Source organism: Mus musculus, chromosome 4 (assembly GCF_000001635.26).
Source record: "Mus musculus strain C57BL/6J chromosome 4, GRCm38.p6 C57BL/6J".
Classification (NCBI taxonomy): Eukaryota; Metazoa; Chordata; class Mammalia; order Rodentia; family Muridae; genus Mus; species Mus musculus.
This window is the reverse complement of record NC_000070.6, coordinates 84,526,414-84,546,676: the sequence shown is the minus strand read 5'-3', so window position 1 is coordinate 84,546,676 and position 20,263 is coordinate 84,526,414. Positions and strand designations below refer to the sequence as shown.

General features: G+C 39.8%; 1 protein-coding gene across 20 annotated transcripts in view; it reads left to right on the top strand.

The window, feature by feature from the left end:
- The window catches only part of Bnc2 (basonuclin 2), a 409,226-nt gene that overhangs the window by 129,353 nt on the left and 259,610 nt on the right, over positions 1-20,263 (top strand). For 13 of the 20 annotated variants that reach the window (XM_017320205.2, XM_017320204.2, XM_017320208.2 and 10 more), the window contains one exon: positions 272-472. The exons of the other annotated variants lie outside the window; for them this stretch is intronic. In XM_017320205.2, the coding sequence (XP_017175694.1) occupies positions 272-472 (201 nt within the window). The remainder of the gene's footprint in view (positions 1-271; positions 473-20,263) is intronic. 20 annotated transcript variants of the gene reach the window in all.

The window sequence follows — 20,263 nt, the reverse complement described above, 5'->3', positions numbered from 1 at the left end:
GCTGAGGGTTTGAAGCTGATGGTTGGGTCTCCAGTGCAGCCTGCACACCTGACAGGCAGCTGTTAAACCGAGCAAAGGCAAGCTAGGGGAGTCACAATCTATGCATAAATGATAGGGATATCTGTGCAGAAGGTGCGAAGGAAGCTCTGACCCCCCTCCCCCAGATCTCCCCCTTCCCAAATGAAACGCACAGTTCAGCCAGCTTCTTAACTACAGTATACTCCTGCTACTGGCTGCCAAGAAGCTCAAAAAATCCACCTTCACTTTTCAGTCAGAAGAGGCAGAAGTGGATGTGAGAGAAAGAGACACACAGAGAGACAGAGAGCCAAAGAGGGCAAGAGACTTGACTTTAAGAGACTCCTGTACTGACAACTCCATGCAGTTCGGAACCAGAACAACTGCGGCTGAACCAGGGTTCATGGGGACATGGCAAAACGCTGACACTAACCTCTTATTCAGAATGTCCCAACAGGTAAGTTACTTTCATTTTTTTTTTAAAGAAACCTCGAGTTGTTATGTGCCCTTTTCTTCCTGCTACTTTTCTTTCTAAATGTTTCTGAAATTTAAAAATATATACATTGTCATTTCTGTGCTACTGGATTGTGCAGTGTTACTTCCTGGCTTCCCCAAGGGTCCTTAAGGAAAAGGGGGGAAAGGACATCGAAGTTAGAGAAAGCAAAGGCATTTGCTGCAAAGTTTCACCGTGTGTAGCCTGGGTCCTGCGAAGCCTTAATTTATTTCTTTGTTTCCCGCTAAAAAGAGAAAAAGCCACTACTCAACAAATGTATCTTTCTGAGTATGTGAAAGACTTGGTCAAAGTGTCTGCTGTCTCGAAGTAGGTCTTTGCAAGCGAACAGTCCTAAAGCGCGGGCCCCTCACAGCAGCGGGTCTGACTTCTGGTGTCTGGAGCAGCTGGACTCAGACCTGAGCGAGGCTGTGCAGGCTTCCCTGCCGGCCGGGTCAACCCGGAGGGCGGCAGGCTGCGCTCCCGCTTGCTCTCGGCCTCCGTTCCGGCTCGCGGTGGCTTCACTCTCCCCTTGCTCCCTTGGCCGCGGCGCAGCCCGCTCGGCTCGCCACCCGCCCGCCGCCCGCCGCCCGGCGCGGTGCACTCACACTCGGCGCGGCCCCTGCGTTCTCCCAGAGCCGCTTCTCGCTCAGCCGCCGCCGGCAGCTCGGCTGCTACCCTGCCGGGAGAGCCGCCCGGAGAGCGCCAGGGCAGCGGACGGATAATTAATCACCCGCAGCCGTCCGTACCAAGCGCTCGGTGATTTGCGCCCTGCGCGCCCGGCTCCTCTTGCACAATTGCTGGCTCTCCGGCTCCGCGGGGGAGCGAGGGTAAGAGGAAGCGAAGGGGAAACAACCCAGAAACTTTCCTCTTGGACTGTGCTCAAGTGAGGGAGGGAAGTTCCCTGGTGCCTCCCTCCTAGACACGTCTTGCTTTTCAGAAGCCTACCCCAAACCCATACAAAGCAAGAGTTAGTTTATCATCCATGCAGCACCAAAGTAGTACTGACAAATATACTGGGATGTTAAGTAGATGGCGGTTGTTTAAAGATTGGTCTTGCCCCACTCATTTAAAATAACTGCAACTGCTATTTAATAGATCTCTTTTGTATGTGAGAGTTCTCGGAAATTGAATACTTTGGGGGTAGATTTTTAAATGTTTGGTAATGAAATAAAACAATTTTCAAGGCTGTAAACTGTCACAAGTTTAGAAATAACATTTGCCAGAGAGTGCATAAAGCCCGGCTCTTGTAACATTTAACTGGTAAACAGTTTTATCAACCAGTTTTAGATTGGAGAAATGTATTTGAATAAGGTGTATTTTGACATCCTGTAGAGGGACCCTGATAACTGCTGATCCAGTAAGCTGGGATTTAAATGCAATCAACATAAACCCAGTAAGCAACTCTTTATGTGTAAGCTTTTTTTTTTTTTTTTTTTTTTCCTGAAAAGTTCCTTTCTTGTCTGGCAGAGATGCTCCTTGTGTCTGCACAAGGCTTTGCGAGGTGCTTTTCTGAAGCACTTTTCTGTCTGGGTGGCTCTCTTGTGGTTGTTGGAACAGAGTGTGTTTTCACTAACCTTAGAACCTAATAACGTGTGTCCCACTTTAACATTGGGATCTCACCCACCCGGGTTTCCCTGGAGTTAGTGGCATGTGTATGTACGTGCATGCTTTGAAAGGTTACATTGCTTTAGGTTTTTCCCTCTAGTGAAAAAAGAGTTAATAAAACAGATAGAGATAATGATCAATTGATAAATGGCTATTGAACCACATAGATGGCGTTAGATTGCTGCTTGGGCACTAGCCCATTTCCAAGTAGATTTGCATCTAAGGAGACTTTAAGTGGTGGAAAACATTTAGGATTAAAAGAAATAAAAGCAAATTACACAGAAATAGTTCAGAATTAGGGAAATAATTTAAATTTCTCATAGAGAAACTTGTATGATCAGCCCACCATGGTGTTTTCTGTGTGCTTGTTTGTGGGGGCTACAGAGATGTGTTTTGTATGTACCTGTGTGAATGCATGTGTATGGTGAGCATCAGTGCCTGTGAGGAGAATAAAGGCACAGGCAAGGCATCCATGCTTAGTGGACAGATTATAACACAGAGCACCATGACAAAGGATGAGAATCACAATCTTGGACGAGACCATTTTACTGTTGTTTCTTTATTATTGGTTGTTGCTGTTTTGGTGTTGTTAGTGATGCTCAGCCTCCCATTAACTTTCACAGTTACTAAATATTTACCTTTTGTGCATTTTGGAAGTCGTAAAAGAGGGAGTATGTGTTTACATGTGTGTACGTGCTTTTCTTTCTCTTCCAGGATGCCATTTCAGGTTGTGTAGTCTTAAATTCAAAGTCTGTCTAAATACAGGTCTGTGCTGTGCATGCTTAATGCGGCTTTTTCCTTATGTGTAATGGATCAGCAGCACTAGTTAAGAGTGTGTGAGTGGGAGAGTGTGTGCATGTGTGTGTGTGATAGTTTCTGAAATGCTCTTTTAAAGTCAACAATTTAGAAGAATAATAGTTTCTATACCCACATTAAGCCAGCTTTTGCTAAAGATAAAAAGTTGTTTTCTAATTTAATCAAGTATGCAGAATTCTATATATCTAATTTTTTAATGATAAAAGAGGCTTTTCTGCTTGATTATTTTAATCTCTAAGTAAAAATTTAGCTAATGGAGCAAATGAAATCTATTAAATACAGTTTTTCACCGTTTTCTATAGTAGAATAAAAACTTACATTTCCTTGACTACCTTGTTAAGTGTTAGACAAGACTGATTAATAGAGCTAGTGTATGATGTTTAAAGACTGAGCTGTAGAGAACTCAGCACGTATGGTGTTAGCTACAGAAAACGTATGCTTGGGAATGTCTGATGAACACTGAAGTTTAATAAGCTAGGTCTGTGTCTTCTAAAAGTAAGCTAGGCAGAGGCATGGGACAATCTGTATCTTGCATTTCCTCTGAATGAAGTTAGATATCCTTAACTGCAAATCTTTCCTTTTATCTAACATTAGCAAATGATTTGACTCAGACTCAGTTAAGTCTGTCCCCCTTAAAGCTTTAAATGGGACTTCCTGACTTCATCACCCTACCTTACATTATTTTCTTTAAAATCAAAGTGTGATTTGTTGTTGTTGTTGTTGTTGTTGTTGTTTAGAAACATAACATTTTCTTATAGACAGATACTTGAGAGCCTTGAAAGGTATAGCTGTTGACGTTTGTAACTGAGAGTTCTGGATTCAGTTATGAATTGATAATGTCCAAAACCGTTTTCTCTTTTTCCTTATCTCCAAAGCCTCAAAGGTTATTTTTCTCAGGATAACTCTCATAAGGTATTGTTAAAAAGACAAATGGGGAGGTGGTAGGGAGAAAGGAGCTTGCTTTTTGAAGATATTTTTTTTAATCATATTTTGGAAGCTGATTTTTCTACATATTTTGTACATGTTTGTGTGTTTGAGAAAGTAGCAAATAAAATCTTTACAGCTTCCTTCAAGAGAAGGTATAGTTTGATCTAATGGAAATCTTTTTAAGAAATTACACTGTACAGGTAATGGTGGTAGTACACTTTTCCCGTATTACCAGAGCTGTATACCTTTTATTATTGCCCAGGTATACTTAACCTGTTTCAAATAAAATGCAGATCCCTTAATAAGGTCTCTTTTCAGAGTAGAGTGAAATACTAAGTTAGAATTATAAATGATGCTGTGCATCATTATGGAGTAATTTAGGATTCACCCAATGATGTAACAAAATTAACAACATAATTTCATTGTGAAACTGTGTCTTATTAAAGAACAACTGTCTGACATTCTCTTACAGTTGCTTTATTTAACTTCATGCAAATATTATTAGTAGTGACATTTTTCTATTGTGTATTAGATTCTCTCATTAGCATGATGTGTTAGTTATCACCAGAGAAATCATTTTCTAGATAGGTGAGGGACAAAATCGAGAAGGCTAAAAATGAAATCAGTGATTTACATTAATACCAGACCATCTGCTCACCAGAGATAGGACAGAGTAAACTTTTTGACTAGTATAAAACCTAGCACTTCTCTGAGAAATGATTAAAAGATATATAAGCAATGTATAATAGCGTTTTTGGAATTCATTTGCAAGAGCACTCAATACAATTTTTTCTTCCAGTAGTCTTTTACTGCTTTCAGTTTGTGAGAACAAACCCAGTTCCAGTCATAGGATTTGTAGTTAAAATGGAAATGATGTGTGTTTTCTCTCCTGATTCCTAACCCTCCAAAAATAATTTGAACATCTCTAACAATTTTAAAGATTCACATATAGCATTTCTTGGTTGTCACGTATCTAAACTGTGTGCTGTGGCCAGGTTGTTCTTTGTAGTTCCTGCAATATGTTTTTATTCTAAAGCTTCTCCTCAAAACTAGACGTCCCTTCTACATAGGATGAATAGTCTTGTTTAATCAGAGCTAAGAGTAAAGCAGTTGATAGTTAATGGCCTTTGAAAAGGGCTTTCATTGAGAGGCAGCATCCATTTCTAGGTTTCCCTCTCTATTTTCCCCTTCTTCCTTTTTTAATATTTCCTTCTTATAGTTGGTGTATTTGGGTAATCACAGCTTACTTAAAAAGGATTAACTTGACCAGACTCACCCTTATGGTAAAATAGGTGTTTATATTTGGTGGCAAATAGTTTTTAGCTTGTTGAATTTGCATGCTGCCACCTCCGTTGTAGATCCTCTAGCTTGAGAGATGGTGTGCTTTGTTTGGAAATGTTAATGATAGGTACATACTGAAATTAAAATGTAATCCTTGACATTCATCTTAATACTGTAACACACAAGTAGGAATATTTGGATAATTGTCATAGCAGTATTGAATTAGAAATTGTAGTAACGAGGTGAGTACCTGTGTGTCAGCCTTTGCTTCCAACTTGGTGTTAACATGCAGACTTCACTTAACAGCTCTGTGTACTGTATAATGAACTGGGAATGTAGTAGGCCTTGTATGTATGATACCCTGTGTGTGTTTTATTGTAATTAAGTATGTACAAATAGATCCTCAGATGTGTATACACATGTATAAACTCAGTCACCAACTTAAAACTAATTTCCAACATATAGCACTTAAAATGAATGTAAGCACAGTTGGAGATCATTTTGAAATTATTTTTTCAATATTTCTGTTATCTGTAACCAAGTAGCTTTATAGAGGTTGATTACTATAACAGGACAGACTTAGGCTTCCAACACAACATAGCTTCCTACACCTATGTCAGGGATAAGAGCCATGACAATTCTTCCCTTATTAATTACATGCTGAGCAGGGCATGTCTGGGAAGTTGGGACAAAAGTGAATGGGTCACAGCCAAGGCAGGATTGCAAGGATTCCAGTGATAGTGAAAGCATTCAAGTTTGCCAGGTCGCTGTGACACGGGAGCTGATTCCAAAGGAACAGCCCGTTACAGATAGTGAGATGGCGTCACAGACTTCAGTGAAAAACAAAACCCTAGGGTTTCTTCTTTCCCAACTTCTACATTGCACACACTTATTTAAAGGGAGACGCAGTGGGCCTTGCTCTGGTCAGTCTTCACTTAGCACGTGTAGGTAATGCCTGTCTGTGGCTAACTTGGTCATGAGGACTAGAATATATATAAAAAAAAAGTATAAGGAGAGGAAATTGGAACTTGCCTTTACCCTGTATTCATAAGTCAACTACAGGGGTGAAATTGTTTTAGGCGGAGACTGCTTTCCCCCAGAGTGTATAGAGAGAGCTCTGTGCAGTAAGGAAAACTGAATCGGTGAGTCGTGGGAGACCTTTTTCAGTGAAAGTCATTTTCTCTAGGACTCACTGTTCGTTGTTGTTGAAAGAACATGGAATATAATGGTCCCAGGAGTTCCTTCCTTTGGAAGGGTTAGCATCTACTGTGATGTGTGTGGAGGCATGAGTTCTGCTCCATGTGCCTTTCATGACACATGTTTGCTGATCACTAACTAGGCTTTGGCCAGAAGAGTGTTTGGGGTTGTGGGGAATGATTGATGTCGCGCACATCTGCCAAAGCTGATGCCACTCTTATTTCCAGGGGAGCAGCTGGTGTCCACATTTTGCGAGGTTCCCCTCATCCTCTGAAGCACCTGGGATTAGAGGCAAAGGGGAGTCAAATACCCTCTCGAGGAACTTTGACTTCTCATAAGCTTAAGAGAAATAAAGGAAAAGGGGCAGAGTGGGAGCAGCAGCCTTTAGGTCCTGTTGTGGAAACAAGATAAGCAGCAGGAGAATCCTGGAAGACAAGCTGGTCAAGATGCAGAGGAGGTAGGAGGAAAATCGTCCTGGGGAGAAGAAAGCATGTGCTATGACATCACTAAGATCATGTTGGAGCTGTGGCTGGGGCCACATCCCCCCCCCCCCCCAGCCTGACCTGTACCGCATCTCCCTCCCTGGGCTTAAAAGGAAGTTTAGAGAATAGGAAAAAAAATAAAAGTATTGATTCTTTTTTTTTTTTTTTTCATACCTTCCCTGTAGGAAACCTCACAGACTTCACAGTGTACACTCCACCCTCCGGTGAAACATTTATGACTGGACTGGACTTGGGCGAGGGCAGAGTGCAGTGTTCTCTCGATGGGGCACAGCATTTTGTGCCATGGGGTTCGGGCATGAGAGAGTGTTGTCTCCTTCTGCAGTCAGAGCCCTCCTTAGTGGGAGCACTGCGGGCAAACAATGCCTTACTCAAACCAGGGAGTTCAGAAATCAAATTCTCCGCTTATTAATCATCATTCTAATTAAGAAAAAGAATCGATCCTTTAACAACAATATAATATCCTTTTGTTTTTCTTTAATTAAGCCCATCAGTTTTTCATTTCTCTCCGTAAAGGAAGAATAATGTTGAATTGTAGGAAGCTACTCATTGAAACCACGGATTCCCTTGAGCACAGCTGACATCTTATTTACCCATCCTTAGGAACTGTAATGTTCCTTTGCTGCTGTCTTTAGTGTTTGGTCAGAGAAGGGTGTTGAGTTATGACTCTTGTTCTTCTTTGGCTGGTACACATTTACCTAATGGCCTTAGGACAAGGTTAGTTTGTTCTTATTCGCCGTTTCCTTTTTCATAGAGTTCATTTCTCTCTTCTACCTTTGTTTCTCTCACTATACAATCGCCTCCTTAGTTTTATTGCCTCTCTTTTGCCTAATGCAACAGAATTAAAATGCGCTTGAAAGTAACAACCATTGAATCAGGCATCCTTTTGCCAATCTGCCATTCTGATAAGTGCAGGAATGTGGAGCTATCCTCACATATGCACATGTCAGTGACAGGGCTATCCTTGTTTTACTACCTACTATGGATGAGTATTTTAAATCAGGGGTGGCTGCACACCTAGGGCTTCTCACTCAGATGTGCTACTGATAGATGTTCAGTTTGACCCTTAACCTGTATGAGAAAGATGGAGGCAAAGAAAATTTGCTTCCTTTTCTCTAGAAGCTGTTCTTAGATTTATCATTTTATTATAGACTTGGACTTAACACCACACAAGGATATCTTCTTAGAAGTAGGAACGGTATAAAGATCAGGGTGACCATCAGGAGGTGTGCCCGAGGTAAACTGCAGCTAGTAAGAGCTCAGACATTGAAAGGAACAATTGAAATGGTAGCAGGGCCAGTATAAACATGCTATTAGGAAACAGATATTTAAAACATCTGTCCTACATGTGGGGATTCATCATTGTTTTGTATGTAATACATTTAACTCATTGTCTTAAAAAGGCATGGAGTTTGTTAAAAATAACAAGATCAAAAACATTTTTGTAAATTGGAAAGATAGGACTTCTGGTATTTCACCTGTGTGTTTGTATGTGACTGCTGTGGATTTTTTCAACTTTATTAAGGTGGCTATTAGTTCTCCAGACAATTCTTTAGGATTTACATTTGATGATCATTGTGTCTGAACTGGGGGTTTGAAAAAGAAAAACTTCAGGATAATGAGTATTTTACCTGACAAAAATAATTACTTTCAGCTGGCTTAACATAATAACAAAACTAATATTAAAATGGGAATCTCCATTAGCAGAGTTTTAATAATGTTTGTTCTCTTCTTCCATTACAATGACAAGCAAGGAAGATGTCACTGAGGTATGCCATTAGGAGGGCTGTGTGGGACACGTGAGTAGGCATGAGAAAGGGCATTCCACTGATGTGCCCTCTGCCAGGGTCAGGGTTGCTGCTCTGTAAGGTGCTGCGACATTACATTATGAGTTTGTTCACGAGAGTTCCCTTCAGTGATGATGCCTGCAAGCATGAGGATTTTTGACCTCCTGTCGAACCTAATGCAGACTCAGCTAGGATACTAGGGCAATACGTAATACTGTTTTCACTTTGCCCTTTTCTTTTTTATATATAAAGATAGAGTTTCAGATGGAACTGACACTGAAGTCCTGCTATGGACTTTTGGGACAAAATCTTATTGCTTTTCTATAGCAAATGTTACAAATCTAGTATTGCCATGGAGTTATACATTTGTACTACATGATATGTAGACACAGAGGCAGGGTAGGACTGTTAGGTTGTCTGGTTGAAGGCATTTAAATGATTTAGTTTGGGAATGTTGGGGAATTTATTAATAGTTGCCTCAAATGCAAAGAGTATATGAGTTTACAAACAGGAGGGCCACCACAAGCAAGCGTCCCACCCTAGGGATAGGCCAGTGCCTTAGATTATATAACTTTGTGTTCCTAAGCACACCCCCTTCCCCCTGCGCTGTGGTGAACATAGAGCCTTGTTTCAGAGATAGGAGCCTAGCTTTTTAAATGAAGCTAGGTGCCATTGATTGAGAAATGGTGTGACTGTTTCCTGTTTTGTGAATTGCCCTTTTCACCAACCGTAGAACTGCAGTTTTCTAGAAGCAACTGTCATGATTTTAAGTTTTAAATTCCAAGTAAAAATTAAACTAAGGAAGAGACGACACCACCTTGAGATGTGAGCTCACACCTGTGGTGTCTTGTCTTTTCCCTTAACAGCTGTCTTGCCTCGTTCGTGATCATGGGAGGGAGTGAATCTTAAAATGTGTTGCCAGTGCTGTTTTGTGCTAAACGGAATATGACGGAGAAGAGTTTTCTCGTTTTTGCTTTATTTGTGATCTTTATTGTACGTTATGCGAAAAAGAGGCTAGGGAGTGTCAGCAGCCCAACATCTGGGAGGGCTTGTTTCAGTAGCAGCCTGGAAACCAGAACCCTGGCTTCATACAGGTGAGATGTGTTATGGGAATAAAGGCCCTGTGCATTTAATGAACCCAGCCTGCCTGTCAGCTTGGTTTTTCATGCACCATTGTTGTTCAAATAAGAAAAAGAAAGTGTTCACAGCCTGTGGTGAGATTAGAGTAATAGAAATGAAGTGTTAATCTGTTGATAGGAAGCACATCCCATATCCTACATCCCGGCCACATTCACGCATGTATAATATATTCCAGGTTCTCTCATGACCAGAGAAGCCTGGATGTTCATTATATTAAAAACACTCTTTTGTTGAAAGCAAGAAGTTGGCTGCTCTGACTTTGAGTAAATAGCTACTCTATTCAATTTCTTAATAAAGCAACGGCTCCTGGCCTCCGAAGATTCTGATAACCTGCTGCTCCCATGCCTGCCTGCTCTGCACATCTGCATACTATCCCTGCTACCCTAACTGGAGCCTGCACCGGGATGCCCTTTTGCAGGAACTAGTGACCAGTATGGGGAAGGTGGAGTTAAAGGACAGCAGAATTTTTCTCTCCATAAAGAAAGATTAAATAAAATTAAACATTTGTTAATATATGCGTATTTTTCATCTTTTAAAATTGTACATTATTTAAAAAATCCATCAAGCTTGGGACACTGTAGTGCAGTTATGATGTGTTACGGCCTTACCTGAGGGTTGTCAGGAGCACCTAAAGGCTTTGGCCATCAAGGGGGATTTTCTTTTCTTTTGTTTTTTTCTTTATAAAGCTATTTTGGAATGATATAGGAAGAGAATGTTTTTCTAGAACTATTATTTTAATTTTCTACTGTTAATCACTAGTTATTAAAAATATGCTTATAAAAATGAAACTGTAGTCTTAAAAATAATGAGATAGGGTCAGACCTACACTCTAGCAAGGTGTTTTAAAGAAGAAAATGGTGAACACTGGTCCAAGGCCCTTTATATAAGAGCATCAATTTAAGAGGCATCTTCAGAAATGATGTCGAAAGAAGTGTAAAAGGGGTGGGAAGAGATAAATTAATAAGTGAGTTCCAGGTGTCTGTTTCTAATTGCTTAAATTTCAAACATAATAGAAATTAGGACGAATGTTTTCCATAAGGAATGCATCACTGCCATTTGAGTATCAACTAGAACTGCATTCGTGGTGCCCAGACTTAGCATATTTTCTGCTTTCCTATTCACCTAGGACTTAAGGAATTCAGTATGATCATTATGATTTTGTCAACTGTTTCAAGCTGTAGGAGTTCAGAGTCAAGAAAATGTTGGGATTAAAGCTCAATTGTGAAGTATATTTAGTGTATATTGAGTGATTCCTTTCTTTTAAGGACAATTGGAAGAGAAACCTTTCTCATAGAATTGAAACATCTCATCTAAACACTCTTTCAAGTGTGTGGAATGATTATAAGCCAGTGTGCTATAGGTGATCTAAGTCTTGATACTCTGATACTGTGATATATGACCAGTCGTAGCACACTCCATAAAGTCTGTTTGGAGATCCAAGTTTTTCTTGGCTACAGTAATTAATCAGAAATAACCTGTTTTTAATATGGTTGGATAAAGTGATAAGTAGGGCATTTAAATTTGTTTGTAACACTCACTGATAGGTTTAAATGCTTCGATGTTATGCCTGATTGGAAGTTATGAACTGTAAATAAATATTTACACTTGCTTTCAGTTAAATAAAAAAGCCAAAGGTTAGAAATGAATGGCAACTTTGTCGTAGGAATCTGCTTTAAGGAGCAGCCATTTTAAAATACGACGTGGAAAAAAAAAGAAGAAAAGAAAAGAGAAAAGAAAAAACAAAACACTCTTAGCTGGGCGGTGGTGGCTCATGCCTTTAATCCCAGCTCTCAGGAGGTAGAGACAGGCAGATTTCTGAGTTCAAGGCCAGCCTGGTCTACAAAGTGAGTCCCAGAACAGCCAGGGCTACACAGAGAAACCCTGTCTCGAAAAATCAAAACAAACAAACAAACAAACAAAAAACCGACACGACTTGTTGGACCCCCAGTAATGACTATCTAAGTGTATTGTCAGATGCATATAAGTGGGGCCACGTAAAGATTAGTATTTGTTATGGTATCTGTGCATCTTAAATGTTGACTTTTTGAAATGTGCCTTAAAGATATATACTATTTTCATATTAGGGTCCATTTTCCACTTAGGTGTACATGATACCTCCAGCAGGGAAGTATAAACGTGAGGGATGAGGATACATGGAGAGCTGAGTAGCAGTTTGCATGGGCGTCCTTTCTAGGCTGCAAGGAAGAATGGAGTTCATGGGAAACCCATGTAAAAGTCTGACACATCCCTAGATGAGTGTAGGTTATAGTGGAAATTTACTACTTAGATTTTGTTTTAAGTTATGAAATTGAGTTTTATTATAGTTACTTATAACTGGAACAACTATATTTTTAAATAAAGTGTGCATCCATTGTCATTCATTATATGAACTCGTGAAATATATTTAAATATCTGTTTTTAGAACAATAGATTGGAAATTTACTACTTAGATTTTGTTTTAAGTTATGAAATTGAGTTTTATCATAGTTATTTATAACTGGAACAGCTATATTTTTAAATAAAGTGTGCATCCATTGTCATTCATTATATGAACTCATGAAATATATTTAAATATCTGTTTTTAGAACAACTATTTATTTTCTTCTTTTTTCCTTTCCCTTTTCTCTTTTGGCAACAATTCTATAAGCTTTTCTGAAATAGTTATGAAAGTTTAAAGGGCAACAGTTACCTAGAGTGCCCATGTGGAGGTGATGAATATTAAGCTAGTAGAATGGTTTGTTGGAGTCTGTGGTAGACCAGAAAGCTCATCCCTCTAACCGCTGAGGTGGCAGTCCTGGGGTCCAGAGAATTGTTGCCAGGTGAGAATGTAGGCCTCCTGGTTGCCAGATCACCTCCTTTTTTCTTTAATGAGAAGCCAGAAACACAATTTTTATGTGAAATCTCATGATTTTGAAATCTTGGCAACATATTCAAATATTTAAAAAACTGTGTGGTCCAAATAAAACTCATCTGCAGGCTATATTCAGCCACTGCCAGATAGAAACCTCTGGTTTAGATAATATTTTAATGGATGAAGATAATAGTTTCATTGCGTGTGATCATTCATTGTGGGAATTCCCCACTGGGATGGATTGAGTTCATTTTTCCCCCTGCAATTAAAATGAGTAAGTTTAGTAAACATATTTTTGCTTTTTGTTATTTTTTGATGTATAGCCTTTTCTTTATGATCCTATTAAAAGAAAAATCAAATTTATGGACAGAATAAAATAATCATTATTTAAATATAAGTAGGGAAAATAATTTTAGAGTTAGAAGTAGAGATATAAGAATTTTAGAGTTAGAAATAGAAAATTCCTAAATTCTGAAAAGAATCCCATAATTTGTGTCAATAATTGATAAAGATGAAAAGCTGAATTCCAGTATAAAGAGCATTTCACCTCACCTTCAGCAGTGAAATCTTGGCCCTGATTCTTTGTGGGATTGCTATAATTTACCAGTCCCATTGATTATGATGTCACGAGGAAGAGATGGACCACAAGGGGAAAACTTCCCCATACTAATTCGTGCAAGGCCAATAGTATATCCCTGCTTCAAGAAAACATCATTTATATTGTATAAGCTGAAGCTTTCAATGTCAGTCTATATTTTTTGAAGGGGCTCTTTAAAAGAAATAAGCTACTCATAATTGAAATTCTCCAGGCAAATCAGATATCAACATTTCCAACAGAACGGGTAATTAATTGGTTTGGATTTCAAATTGAAGGTCATCTTGTTATTGATTTCCGTGGGAACAAGAAACAAGAGCATCTTGTTAAGATGATGTGCAAATGGGACCAAGGTGTGCCTAGGGTTCTGCCCTGGGTCTTGTTGATCTCTGTGTCTTGTCGGGGTCAGAAACCAGAAGGGAACCTTCTCTGTAGGAAACACAACAAGCTCTTCAGTTGCTTCCAAAACTGCAGAAAAAGCCATGGATTGGAGGAGAGACCAGATATTAACACTTCCCAGTCTTGTAGTCAGCCACGTGTCTCAAATCAAGAGTAGATGCAGATTGTAATGAAGCCTTCCTCAGTGTGTCTGCTCTCTCAGCAAGTTCATAGCAACACAGCTGTGACTAGCACTTCCAGAAACTTTTCAACTGGGAATTAAAGATCTTTACTACAAGGGGAGAGAAGAACTTTAATACTAGAATAGTAAAGGGAACAATTGGAAGAGAAGGTGACACACCCCCTGCGATATTACTGGGTTTTATAAAAGAACATTTGTGTTGAATGTATGATAAATACTTTAGTTCTTACCTGTGCCAGGGTCTTTAAAACCATCTTCTTTTCTCTCTGATGCATTTATGTTTTTTTGAGAAAGGTATAGTGCCATATTTAGCTGTGTTAACTAGGCAGGGGTATGCTGCAGCTTTCTTTTAGAGTTCAAAGTAGAACTCTCCATAAAATGCGTACAATCAAAGGGTACACTCTCTGTTCTGTGTGCCCTGGAGCTTTAGTGCAGCTACTTCCAAGTTGACATACCTCTGTGTAGGCATGACAGTGGCACCGACCTTCTACATTAAGACTTAACATTCCACAGAACCATTTCAGGTTTATTATGAGCTTCAAAGCCTGCGCATCCCTAAGAGAATATCAAGTTTAAGCATGTCACTTTGCCATAGTCACAGCTAACTTTTTTTTTTTTTTTTTTTTTTTTTTGCATCAAAACGTGTTTTTTCATGGCTGATTATCACCAGGTGAAACTTGAAACTTCTCCGTTCCTTACAGAGTCCTTTCTTCTGACCCATTGTTGCTGCCCCCTTGAATTCTATAGACAGATCCTTTTGGTAGTGGTTGGACACTACCCATGCATGAAAATAGGTCATAATTGGTTTAAAGTTCTGAAACAATATCAACAGCTTTTTCTTCATCCCTTGACCTAGAACTCATGTCTTTGAAATTCATTCTCCACTCCACTCCTGTTGGGATTTCACAGAAGTGTGGCTGGGGTAGAAAAGAATGTGTTAAGTTGCTAATGTTGGGGCTGGAGAGATGGCTTGTGGTGCTGCTCTTCCAGAGGTCCTGAGTTCAATTCCCAGCAACCACATGGAGGCTCATCTGTCATGAGATCTGATGCCCTCTTCTGGTGTGTCTGAAGACAGCTACAGTGTATTTACATATAATCAATAAGCAAGTGTTTTTTTTTTTTTTTTTTTTTTTTTTTTTTTTTTTTTTTTTTTTTTGGTTTTTTTGAGACAGGGTTTCTCTGTATAGCCCTGGCTGTCCTGGAACTCACTTTGTAGACCAGGCTGGCCTCGAACTCAGAGATCCACCTGCCTCTGCCTCCCGAGTGCTGGGATTAAAGGCGTGCGCCACCACGCCCGGCTTGCAAGTGTTTTTTAAAAAGGTTTTTTAGTGTTGGGTTGATGTTTCCCACTGTAAAAGGCTAATGAATAGAGGAAGCCAATGGACTGCTCAGCCGAATCACATGGTGTGCCCCTCTCTTCTCAGGGAAAGGAAGGCCTTTCCTGAGTGGTAAAAGCAGAGTCACTTTGGAGCCTTCTGGTTTTCCGATCCTACGTCAGTTAATAGACTGTTGCTGTCTATGCCTTGCATCTCAGAGATGGGACTTGACGGAGTAGTCAGCATTGCAAAGGTCACCCTAGCGCTATTGGCAGGATGTACTGCCATTTGTTGCTGAGCGATGATAATGCTACTGTAGCAGTTAACTGGATGTATCAGACTGTGTGGCTTTCCCAGAATACTAAACTTACCTTACTTAGTTCTTTTAAACACCTGACAGAATGCCGGTTCACAAGCTGTCCCAAGTGCATTTTTCAAGGAATCTTAATGATATTAAAATACCAGTGCTTTGGCCACAGGATGGATAATTTATGCAGAGCATTTATCTTGTGTGATGTTTTGCTTTTGTGAAAATACTTTTAAATTATTCTCATTTCTTAAAGTTTTCTTTTTGTCTAAAATTTCTGATGTTTCAGCAAGTTTGAAAATTCAATTAAAAAAATAACTTATTTACAGTTTGTCTTCTAGGTCACTGTCTTCCAGGCTTGTTGGTTGTAAGGGGAAACTTTTAAAGAAATGTTATTTTTTCATATTTCATTCCTCACAAATATCAAATAGAGAAATTACATTTTCAATATTAGATTTTTTTTTTACTTTATACATAGTATATAAGTAGCTGCCATCTATCTTTCCATGTCATTAAATTTAGCAGTGTGCTCACTAAAGTGCTATTTAAATTATAATCAGAATTTAAAAGGAACTCCATGATCAGCCTCCTTAGGAGGAGCTGTGGGTGAACGGGCTTTGGCTTGCTTGCTTTACCTGAGGTTGGGGTTCATACCTTCTGAAATAATTTCTATCCACAGTGGACATCTTTACCTCAGCTCTTGTCTAAAAGCCAGTAAAGATCTAAAGTGCTGAGGTGCCTGTGACACCATTTGTTCCCTTCACATCCGCATCTAAAACTGAGAGGGGCTACCTTCTCAAATGTTTGACTAGCCAGGTCGGCTTCCCTTCCATCTGTGCACATCACAGTGGGCGAGTCATGTAGACATTTAAAGTTCCTTCTTTGGTGTCAAAATAAGGAAATCATACTTCTGAGTCTTGTCTAGGACAGATTCTCAAGCCTTCCTCCCATTCATCTAGCCTCGTGTTTCTTATGGAGCTAGACACGGATCACAAGAGAAGAATGTATTCCCTCTCCAAAATGATGGAAGAAAATCAGTGGTTCAATAATTTTTGTTGCAGCAACTCAACAATAAAGGGCATGAAGCCAAAATTTTTCAAATAGAATGGCTAGCACTGAATTCAGACACTGAATAATATTTGAAAACGAGACACAGTGATAGAGTTTGTGTTGTATGTTCTTTGTGACCCAAATGTTGAAGGAAGCTTTCTCTATATATGTATGTTTATCTTACATTTAGAATCACTTCCTTTTTTTTTTTCTAGTTGACCCATTCTCCAGACCTTTAAAAAAACATTTTAAGTGGATGTAAATTCCATTTTAATTAGACTCCTTCAATCTAATACTGCAACTAGCCTGGAATGGAAAAAACCATGCTTAATACAACCCAAATCAACCATATCCAGACAATTCCCCTGATCTTTATAACAGTCCACTCCCCACCTCCACAATTAAATGACCCTGTTAGCTTCAGATTCAACAAGACATTTAAGGTTCACTTTTAAAAATGATCTTTTACCGAATTTTTTTTTTCTGTTTTATTTCTCTTTCTTCTTCTTGCCACACAGCTGTCACTGGTGTAAGAGAAAGATTGGGGGGAGGGGAAGAGGAGGCAGCCCTGTTCAAATCGTGTCACGTAGCACTAATTCATCTGCTCTCATTAGAGGGAGCGAGGGACAGCAGTGATGGCCAAGAGCTGCACTCCACACATGACACGCGCACAGTTTGGGGAATAGAAAATTGCTTTCTCAGGAAGCCCAGCCAATTAAGGACTTGACCATATTGAATGTCAAGTGTTAATTTAGGTTTTTCTTCATTTTCCCAGTAGTAATGTGGGTCCTGTGATGAGCAAATACATGTCAAGTAAAAGTTGATTGCATGAAGGACCTGGGTATTATATGTCACTGACAAGTCACAAATGTACTGAAGTCTTTTAACCCCTTAGGTGAGTGTAGTGGGGGAGGGGAATAGGAGAAGGGGATTATGGTACCATAATGATAAGAATTGGTAGTAGCTTGGATGGACAGACAGGAATAGTAATTGATGCAAAGAAAAAAAAAAGTCCTGGGGATTGGCTAATCTTGCTTCATGTATAGAAACAGTGGCTCTAGAAAGGCGAACGTGCATGTGCGCGCACACAAACAATGCACACACACTGCACACACACACACACACACACACACAATGCACACACACACACACACTTGTATGTGATACTTCCGCATTGCACATGCACTGTCTAGAGTAGTGAATTTCCTAAGATTTTTGTGAAAAAGAAACATGGTACACTCTCTGGTCTTGATTCAGGAAATTTATCATTACTTACCACCTTTGAAGTAAATGAAATTAATTAAGCAACCATATTATGTAGGATAGTTTGGCACACTGCAGGTATAAAATTTCTGGCTTTGTACTCTATTTTACTTTCTAATCAGTGTTCATTTAAAAATAACTGTGCAGTACTGTCATAGGAAAGATGCAAAACTTAAAAGAAGGTTTGTTTTCTGAGTGTCTCTGGAAAATGATATTTAGCCAATAGAAGTTGGAGGCAGGCCCATCATTGTCCTTCACTTCCTTTCTGTACCCAGTGGTGGAAGGGAGAAGAGCTCAGCTTCAGAGAGTGAGACACTTCTGCCTTTTTCAAGTAAATGTTGAAGGTTGTCCATCAAGAGTAGCGCCTCATTTCCATTGTCAGCATTCATTTGCATATGAATGTCCTCAAAATAATAGGAAGTCTGCCCCTGTTGCAGTTGTACAATAGCAAATAAAAACACCCCTGTAGCTTCAAACACTGCTGAGTGGAGTGGAGTGTGTGTGTAGAAATCTTCAAAGTCAAAGCAGTTACAATGTGGCTACTTTGTGAAAATATGTAGAAACACTTTCGCCTTCCTATCTTTCAAGACAAGATCTTAAAACACTTTCATGAACTGTACCCTTTTCCATTTATTTTAAAATTGTAAACAGACTTAGCATTGCATATTGACAATGCTTATTATACCTTGAGAAGGTAAGTCACATAACGCATGAATTTAGGCAGTGTAAATTACTGACAGTTTTTTTCTGGGTGTCAGGACAGAAACTGCTATTGTCATATTGGAGGTTACATTATATGTGTGTGTGTATGTATGTATGCATGTATGTGTCACATGAATGTATCACATACATGCCCGTGCGCACACACAGACATACATACATATATAATATAGGAAACCATCTCAGGAATTCAGTGTTTCATAGAGCAAATTCTCCTTAAGAAGTAAACGTCTCTGTCAGGTAGATTCTTCCCTCCCTGTTTCAGATAACCAAATAGGATGAGGCTGGTCCTCTCTTCATATCCAGTCTGATAAGCTCCATCTGTGGAATTCTGGTGGCATTGAAGAGCACTTCTTAATTACGGTCTCGTTTGTCAGCAGCTTCTCTTCCTCTGGGTGTACTGAGAGACTTAAGGAAGTTTCCCCAAAGTAAATTCTGATGATGGCAGCTCAGGTTGCTGATTCAAGTTATTCTTCTCTTCTGTGTCACTTTTGACGGATGGCACCTAATGCAATCAACCACTGACTGGGAGAGCCTTTTTCTTGGTTGCTTTAGTAACTGGACCACGGGTTTCTTCCCCTCCTCCCCTCTCCACCCACTCTTCCCCTCCTCCCCTGATATTCCTGCAGGAGCCCACTCTTCCCTGCCATCCTCACCAACACTAGAGCTAAGGGGGGGGGGGAGTGGTTTACCCAGAACAGGCCTTCCCTAAACCTCCCTTTCCCAGTGGTGAAAGCAGAGTCGGCCTCCCTTCGCGTGTGTTTTTGATAAATTTAAGAAGTCAAATCGCTGACACAGATAGATAATCCGAGTGTATAGGGTGAAGAGTTATAAATTAACACATTATTCCCTCTTAATGTGAACTACTTGAGAATGCATTTTCTCAGTCCCTTGACATCTACCCGGCGAGGGTTCTCATTGTACTTTTCAAGTGGCATTGATTTGTTAAAGCGCTGAATTAGCATCTCCGGCCAGCTGCCCTTTCATTCTACAGGAGTGTCCAGGGGCTTCAGTCCCTCCTGTCTCCCCCAGATGCCCCGTTTGTATTTCAGCCCCCTCCTTTCCCACCTGATTCTTCCACTCCTCCCCTCATCCTTTCCTGCTCTCAACTTTACTGTCCTTTCCTGCTTGCCTTTCTTTCTGACTGGTCCTGTCCAGCACCACCGTCTTAGGTTTTCTTCCTCTCTCTTTGTCCATACCTCTTTCCTCCTCCTTCCTCGAAGGCTTTCCTACATTCCTTCCCCTCTCTCTCTCTCTCTCTCTCTCTCTCTCTCTCTCTCTCTCTCTCTCTGAATTTAGCCAATCCATTGGCTTAAAGTAAAGCCTTAAAGAAATTAATTACAATATATTTGTTTGAAAACTAATGTGTGCTCCTTGTAGTAGAAACCCATGAGAAAATCTCGTTTATTTTGGTTTCTACATTTCAAAAGATACTGTAGGAGTTCTGGACTCACGTCTTTAAATGTCATTTAATGTGGTAAAGTCTTCCGATTCGAACAAAATGGAAATGACCAATGGTTACCAATTTTTTAATCATTTGTTTTGTCCTTGCTAGAACAACTCTACAAAATTTCTTGATGTCTTTAAACTTCTTACATTTGAGAGAGAGAGAGAGAGAGAGAGAGAGAGAGAGAGAGAGAAGCATGTGTGTGCAGACTCCAGAGGTCTATATCTGGTGCTATCCTCTAGATGACTAGAGTCTCTCTTCTCATTGAACCTGTAGCTGACCTATTATTCTGTTTGACTGCTTGGCCAACAAGCTATAGGTTTATCTTGCACAGCTTTTTATGTGCTTGCTGAGAAACCACACTCAGGTTCCT